Raw genomic sequence first — 7,239 nt, forward strand, 5'->3', positions numbered from 1 at the left:
TTTTGTCCTTTTCTCTCGGGAAGTACTCTTTCTTTAATCTTAAAAGTTCTGTGCATTTCTCAAATAACTCCCACAAATCCTGACTTTCGTGAATGGTTCTAGGCAATGTAAACAGAATCAGATAGCAGCAGCAGCAGCAGCACAGGTGGATCATTTGACTCCGGCATGCTCCCTAATGTGGCTCTCAGCCTCAGATCAGTGAGAAGTTATTAGAGTTTATGCCGACCATACTCCCAAGAGCATGACAACTACGACTGTCTTCTCTAGGCCCATCCGGCCATCCTCTAGCACAACGCCTGGCACAAAATTCCCACTCCCTAACTGCTTGTTGAGCTAACAAATGAGGAAAGAATCCATAATTTAGTACAGTGTTCACTGGGCATATGCTTAACAAATATCTGTTGACCTGCATTGAGGATAAATCTCAAAGAGAGAATCATGCTGTGCATTCCAAAATGAGATAGGCATTCTACGTAAGTCATCAGCTGTTTGGGATTATCTGGGTGACTCCTCCCCACTGCCAGGGGAGCAAGTGGAGATCTCACAGGATTACCAAACTCCCCAAATCTGAGTAAGTGTCTCATTTCCCCTGGAGTAGAGGACTAGATTCCAACTATGAGCTACTTAACTTCATAACTGGTGCTTATCCTGACATCATATATTATTGTTCATTAATCCAATAATAAGTCCTCTTTTCAAACCAGGATGATAATACTTGCTCTCTCTTTTTTCTTTCATCTCTTCCTTTTTCCTTTCAGTTCTTCCTTTTCTTAACTCTGAATGTCATTTGAAATGTAAATGCTCAAAGGCAAAGACCTTGACAATACTGAAAAGTTTAGAAAAGTCTAAAAATAGTGACTTCATGTATATAATATATGGTCCATGTTCAAGCTCCTTTGAAATAGACAACAACCCCAAACAGAAAGATCATACACAGACTAGTGTGGTGGCGCACACCTTTAATCCCAGGACTCTGGGAGGCTGAGACAGGAGGATTGTAAGTTCAAGTTTGGGAAATGTAGTAACTTAGTGAGACCCTGTCTCAAAATGAAAAAAAAAAAAAAAATTAAAAGAGCTGGAAGTGGAACTTAGGACAAAAATCTTGGGTTCAATCCCTTCTACTGTAAAATTAAGCAAACAAAGCAGACAGATCACACAACACTTCTAATCTTTAACTTGCCTTATGACTGGCAGGTTACCCTTGACGTTGAGTCTGCTACTGGGAGTAATTTTCAAAGTACATCATGTGAAACTAGTAGTTTCTGAATAAAGTAATGGTACAGCAGTATGGGAGATGCAGCGTATTGGTGTACCACTAATACAGAGAGCAATTATAATAGGTACCTGATGGTAGCTTGCACATACAATGGCACTGAGTCATTTGCTGGTAAATTTAAACTCTTAAAAGTTAATGAATTAACCACTATATAGATGACTAGGGGTATATAATACTGAAGAAGTTGGAAAGTAATTCAAGGCCAATATATTCCATATAGGGGACATTTTTATTACAGACAAATTTCACGTAATGTTTATAATTTTCTTCTGTTTTATTGATCAACTTTCTGTTGTCAATAAGATGATATCCTCTCTCTAGAATTTCACAAATCTCTCAGATGACCCATGACAAGATCTTCTGGTACCCTCTTCTGTATTTGAAATATCTCTTGCTTGAAATTAAACTGAGTCTTAAAATAGCGGCTATATCATGCCCTAACCACTTCCCATTAGTAGCAGCAAACTCCCAAGATTAGTAGAGCAGGCTTCATGTGCTAGAAAAGAACCCTATGGATGATTTACACATGAGACTGGACTATTCATTAAGGAGCAATGTGTACATGGTTGTAAATATTAATATTGTCAAGAGTAAAGTCACGCTCCTGTATAAATTAAATTCCAATTTTGCTCTTTGGCATTGACTTTTACAGGGCTGAAAACAGCTCATTGATAATAGTTTAACTCTTCCCAAAGTACAAGTTCTGGAGCACTCAGAGTATCTGAGCTCAATGCTAGCATTTAGAACCACAGATAGTTTGGAGAAGATGAAGCAGGAAGCAGGAGGCATGAGGCAAATCTCAGAGGTTGTCGTGATTGACAGTTCCATTTGGCTGGTTTTAGGGGGCAGGGAACAGGAGTGGCCGGGATTCCCAGGGCCAAGCTATCGCATCTGGATTGTTTTAGGCCCCTGCCCTGTGGTGTGTCTTGCCCCATCTTCACAGCAGAACAGCAGGGACAGATTTTTAATACTGACAACAAACGCTCTACGCTGAACCTCACTGTGGACATTTTAAGTACAGTTCCATATCCTTGGTAAAGCTGCTTTGGAGGCGCTAATTTTATCACTGCCAATCAGAGGAACAGGTGCTGTGTGATGCTCCCAAATAGGTCCTCTCCCGGCATGCTTTCCCGGGACAGCCAATCACCGGAGCCTGTGGCAGGCTGTGGGCTGTCAGCAGATCTGCTGGATATAAGGGCAGGCCAGACCCTGGCTCGGGAGCAGTCGTGCATTCCCACCTCGCCTCGGGTGTAGGGATTGCATAGAAGGTTTAGAGGCTCACGGATTCATGTCGGAGATGGTCGGAAAAACCAACTCTACATAGGACGTCGTTTCAGAAGCAACCTTGGGCTTAGTCCCACCCTTTTTAGGCGCTCTTGAGTGATCAGGTGAGCAGCAGCTTTTGCTTTTTAATAGCAGAGTCCCCTTCTTACTGACTTGCAGGTCCTGATTGGCTATTCGGGTGTGCTAAGCGCCCACATAGGAGGGTTCCTATAACTACTCGTTGCAGGTGCCGACCCTTATTGGAATCTACTTAATGTACTTGTTAAACAATGTTCTAAAGACCTTTATTGGAATCTACTTGATGTACTTGTTAAATAATGTTCTAAAATGTGTGGACTACTTTTTTTTTTTAATTGAGTGCTTTAGCTGCTGGACACATTTGATATTTCAAATCACTTAAATGCACTTGGAATTCTGAGCGTTTGGTTCTGAGATGTTTGCTTCTTTCATAGACTCTTTGTGTCTGCTGAGAATGTTCAAGGTTAGAGTACTCAGTGATGAAGTGAGGCACACCAAGAATAGCTCTGATAGAATGCGTGTGGCATCAGCTACCCCCGATGGCTTTTTAAGGGAATCAAGTGCCGAAGTATCAGTTGCAGGGCAGTGACACAACACTTGCTTGCTGTCAGTCAGAGCTGCGGAGTTTATTTTGGGAGCATGACATTTTAGATGCATACCTCCAGCCCTAATTAGACAAAGGCCCTGAAAAGCAAGTGCCAAAGTATCAAACTGTGCCTGGACAAAGGAAAGTAGAACCAACTTAGGTTAGGAGCAACATTTTAGAAATTTTGAATAACACTAAGTGTCTTCTAAACTATTCTGAGCCTCATTATGCATTTGATTTCAATTCATAACCCATTTCTATGATGGGATAAATGTTAATGCTACCGAAGGTAAGAGATAATGTTTAAAGGCTTTTAATGTCTAAGTACACTTTGATTTTCCAGCTTCCTGGAATTAGGTTGCAAATCAAAAATGTCTGTTAACACATAGATAGTTATGCATTATGTAGCTAAGAAGACAGATGTTTTTGGAAGAATTATTAGATTATAAACAAAAAAAGTTAAATACAAAATTTTGTCCTACTGTAGATAAAGTGCTACAAAAGACCTTGGCAGTAATTTTTGAAAAACTTTTGGATATTAGCTGACTTTTCCAAGTAAGAATTTCATCTCAGAAAGTACTGGTTTTATTTTTTTTATAAGTAAAAAGTTACAATAATAAGATATAGCACTACCACTACAAAGATCATTGTTCCATAAAGTTTTAGCAAAAAAGAATCTTATGAAAAATAATAAAAAATGGATACTTCAGAAATTGCCTAATTGACAATCCAGAAAATACTTTTTAATTTCAGAATGTTGGAATAGTCATATTGAATAATTAGGTATTTATGATTCAAAATTCTTTACATAATCTCTGATAGACACAGTACTTTATTCCACTTGAAAAAAAGACTCCACAGCAAATTTTGTATTCATTTCTTTGATATTGAATGTTTTACTTTATAAAAGCATAGGAGTTTTTACTTCACCTACATTTCCCCCCAGCTTTTTATTATTCAGAATTTGCCTATTGTTTCATGTTAAGACCTCAAGAAATCATTTTTCTTTCAGATCCAAAACAAATTGTGTCCTGTCCCTTAAATTTAATTTTTTTCTGAACTTCTACTACAGCAGTAGCAACATTAATTTTACAATTACGAATGAAGAAATAGAAGGCACCCTAGACTGTCTACCAAAAGTCTGCATATTCTATAAGGCTTGACAAAGTCTTTCAAGTGAGGAAAGAAGTTGCTAAGTCTGATTTTTTTAGTTTTGGTGACTATTTTAAGTATCGGACAATACATGAAATGGTATCAAATTTATAAATATAGATAGAGTGAGTGGAAATCATTGGAGAAAAAGAAAGTTTAACTGTCTCTTGCACATAAAGTTACTGCAGACATTCACTCTAGACTTTTCACTTGTCTCTTTAATCGCTTTTCACTACCCCCACATTATTCCAGTTGTCCCTTCTTTATCTCTCAAGCTGATTTTCAACACTGTTAAACATGCCATTTCTCTTTTGACCACCAGGATGCACTCCTGGCTCTGTTTGGCCAAGTTTCCCTATCCGCACTCCCCCCACCCCCATTTCTTCTTAAACATGCCCCTTGTGTTAGACTTCAAGTCAACTCAAAGGTTAACAGTTCAAGTCCAGGCCAGCAAAGAAAAAGGCTCTCCATCACTCTAGGCCACGGATGACCACGAAACAATCCATTTGGAGTACCACGCATCTCTGCTGTTACAAAGTAGCTCCAGAGTGGGCCTTGGCTGTGACATCACTGATTTTTCTCTTCTTTTTCAGAGTGCCTAAAAAGATGACCACACAAGCACCGACGTTCACGCAGCCGTTACAAAGTGCTGTGGTACTGGAGGGTAGTACCGCAGCCTTTGAGGCTCACATTAGTGGTAAGCCTGCGTATTGGCACTTTTGTTTGTTTCCTTCACCTGTTCTCTTTTGTAGCATAATTACCTATGTAATATTATACAGATTAATTGAAAATTAATTAAAATTAATTGTTTGATCCTTAACTCAATATATCTCCATGGTACATTGTCCTTCTTTGAGTTTTAGTTGTATGACTTATACTAAATATATTTTTAAAATTTCCTTTCTTCTATTTTATACACCAATTGCATTCCTAACTGCATAACACTGTTCTTACATTGCACACATGTCAGTGATCATTTATTTACTCTTGTACAGAGACCAACTCAGTTTTCCTCTTGTCTGATTAATTCTTATTAAGTTCTAATTTACTTATTTATGTAGGAATGTTTGGTCACTTCTAAACTGAGAGTGCACATTGCATCTGTGGGAATTTGCCTCCTTGTGAAATAGTGAAATCTGGCTTCTTTCTAGCTTCTGTTCCTTCACACTGTGTGTTAATAAATTCATAGAACTTGAGCCATTTGTAAAAAAAAATAATAATAATAAGTGGATGCACCTTGAAATCAACATTAAGCGAAATAAACCAGACACAGAAGCTTAATTATTGCATGCTTTCTCTTGTATGAGACACCCAAAAGATAAATAGAAAGTGAAATAAAAGATAATAGAAAGCAGAGTGCTAGATCTTTTGAAAAAGAGCAGAGGACCAAGGGATAGAAGGGGGAGGGAGAGGGAGGGGGAGGGGGGATGAGAAAGGAATGCAGATTGGCTGTGTACATGCACCAGCCCTCCACGGTGAATGTAGCCATCAGGTACCGTAAGACCTGTACTGATAAAAACAAGGACTTAGAAATGTGCCACTGAAAGTGTTTGATACCGGCAAATTGGTCAAATGTACCATGAACTGAGCCACAGTGCGAGATTAGCTAATGTTAGGATAACAAAGTGAACTTTCTCACAGTTCTTTTCGTCTTCCATCTCAAGAAGGTAGATCTCAAGCACTTACCAGTGCTAGATGCAAAGTAAACCATTCTCTGAAGCTGCCTCACACACTGAGCTTTTTTATTAGTGCGTGTTTGTAGTACACTGTGGTTACAGCCGTCATGGAGAGCTGGTACACGTACATCTCCAAATTTTTTTGTTCTCCTACTCTTCCATTCCTTCCCTGCTCCTTCCAACTCTTCCCATTTGCAAAAGTTCCTCTTCATTTTTTTCTTTAATTCTTTAATATGCTAAACCATGAATCTAGAGTTCCTCACTGTACAGTTTACAACGATGGCTTTTCTACCTGCAACTCCAGCGGTACTCGTGGTCAGAGGGACTAGCTCTCGCTTGGCCACTGACCTGAGAACTTGCCCCTCCACATTATGATGTTGCTTTGCAGGCGCCTTGTACGAAGCATCCCGGAGGCCACAGAGGAAGGAGAGGAGCCAGCCCTCCGGCCCTCCTCAAGCAGAGTTGTTAGGGACCTTTGCTGCTTTTGTTCCTCATTTGTTTTCAAAGACATCTTTGTATTCAAAGTTTACTTGGCTCTTTGCTTCCCTTTCATGATTTTAATGCTGCCTATTAAGGTGCATCAGAAAGTTCTAGGCGGGAGGGCAGGAGATGGGGATGCGAGTTCTCTGCGAGCCACTGCCGGTTGAGGGATGCTGAAAAAATCATTAAGCCTCTTTGGGTCTCAGTCTCCTCCCTTCTGAAATGAAGATGCTGGCCTCACCTTAAACCCCCTGGGCCTGCCTAGTGGCCTTGAAGTTTATACTTCCCTTGCGCTAAGGCTCGCTACCGCTAGATGGCGTTCGCCCTGGGTAGCTTTTAGGTAGGGCAGAAGGCACAGAGCCCGCGCCTCACGCCCGCACCGTGCTTGGTCCGCAGGTTTCCCAGTTCCTGAGGTGAGCTGGTTCCGGGATGGCCAGGTGATTTCCACTTCCACTCTGCCCGGCGTGCAGATCTCCTTTAGCGATGGCCGCGCTAGACTGATGATCCCCGCCGTGACTAAAGCCAACAGTGGACGCTACTCCCTGAGAGCCACCAATGGATCTGGACAAGCGACTAGTACTGCTGAGCTTCTCGTGACAGGTAGGCCGGTGGGGACTTGGCTGGCCTCTGGCGCTCGGCACCTGGCGGCGGGAGCAGAGAGCTCGGAGCGAAGCGCGAGGAGGCACTGTACCCAACCTAGACGAGGACGCACAGGGGCTGAATTTATAACAAAAGTGTTTGCCTTACGGAATTTAATTTTCTTTTCA

The 7,239-nt window shown here is 40.9% G+C and overlaps 1 protein-coding gene across 13 annotated transcripts in view; it reads left to right on the forward strand.

The window, feature by feature from the left end:
- The first annotated feature begins 2,505 nt into the window (after positions 1–2,505).
- Ttn (titin) overlaps positions 2,506–7,239 on the forward strand; it is a 274,946-nt gene continuing 270,212 nt past the window's right edge. For all 13 annotated transcript variants that reach the window (XM_023719078.1, XM_023719080.1, XM_023719081.1 and 10 more), the window contains exons 1-3: positions 2,506–2,664; positions 4,910–5,013; positions 6,869–7,072. In XM_023719078.1, the coding sequence (XP_023574846.1) occupies positions 4,923–5,013; positions 6,869–7,072 (295 nt within the window). In that variant the 5' untranslated portion in view covers positions 2,506–2,664; positions 4,910–4,922. The remainder of the gene's footprint in view (positions 2,665–4,909; positions 5,014–6,868; positions 7,073–7,239) is intronic.

This window comes from Octodon degus, unplaced genomic scaffold (genome assembly GCF_000260255.1).
Source record: "Octodon degus isolate 3935 unplaced genomic scaffold, OctDeg1.0 scaffold00065, whole genome shotgun sequence".
In the NCBI taxonomy this organism is placed as follows: Eukaryota; Metazoa; Chordata; class Mammalia; order Rodentia; family Octodontidae; genus Octodon; species Octodon degus.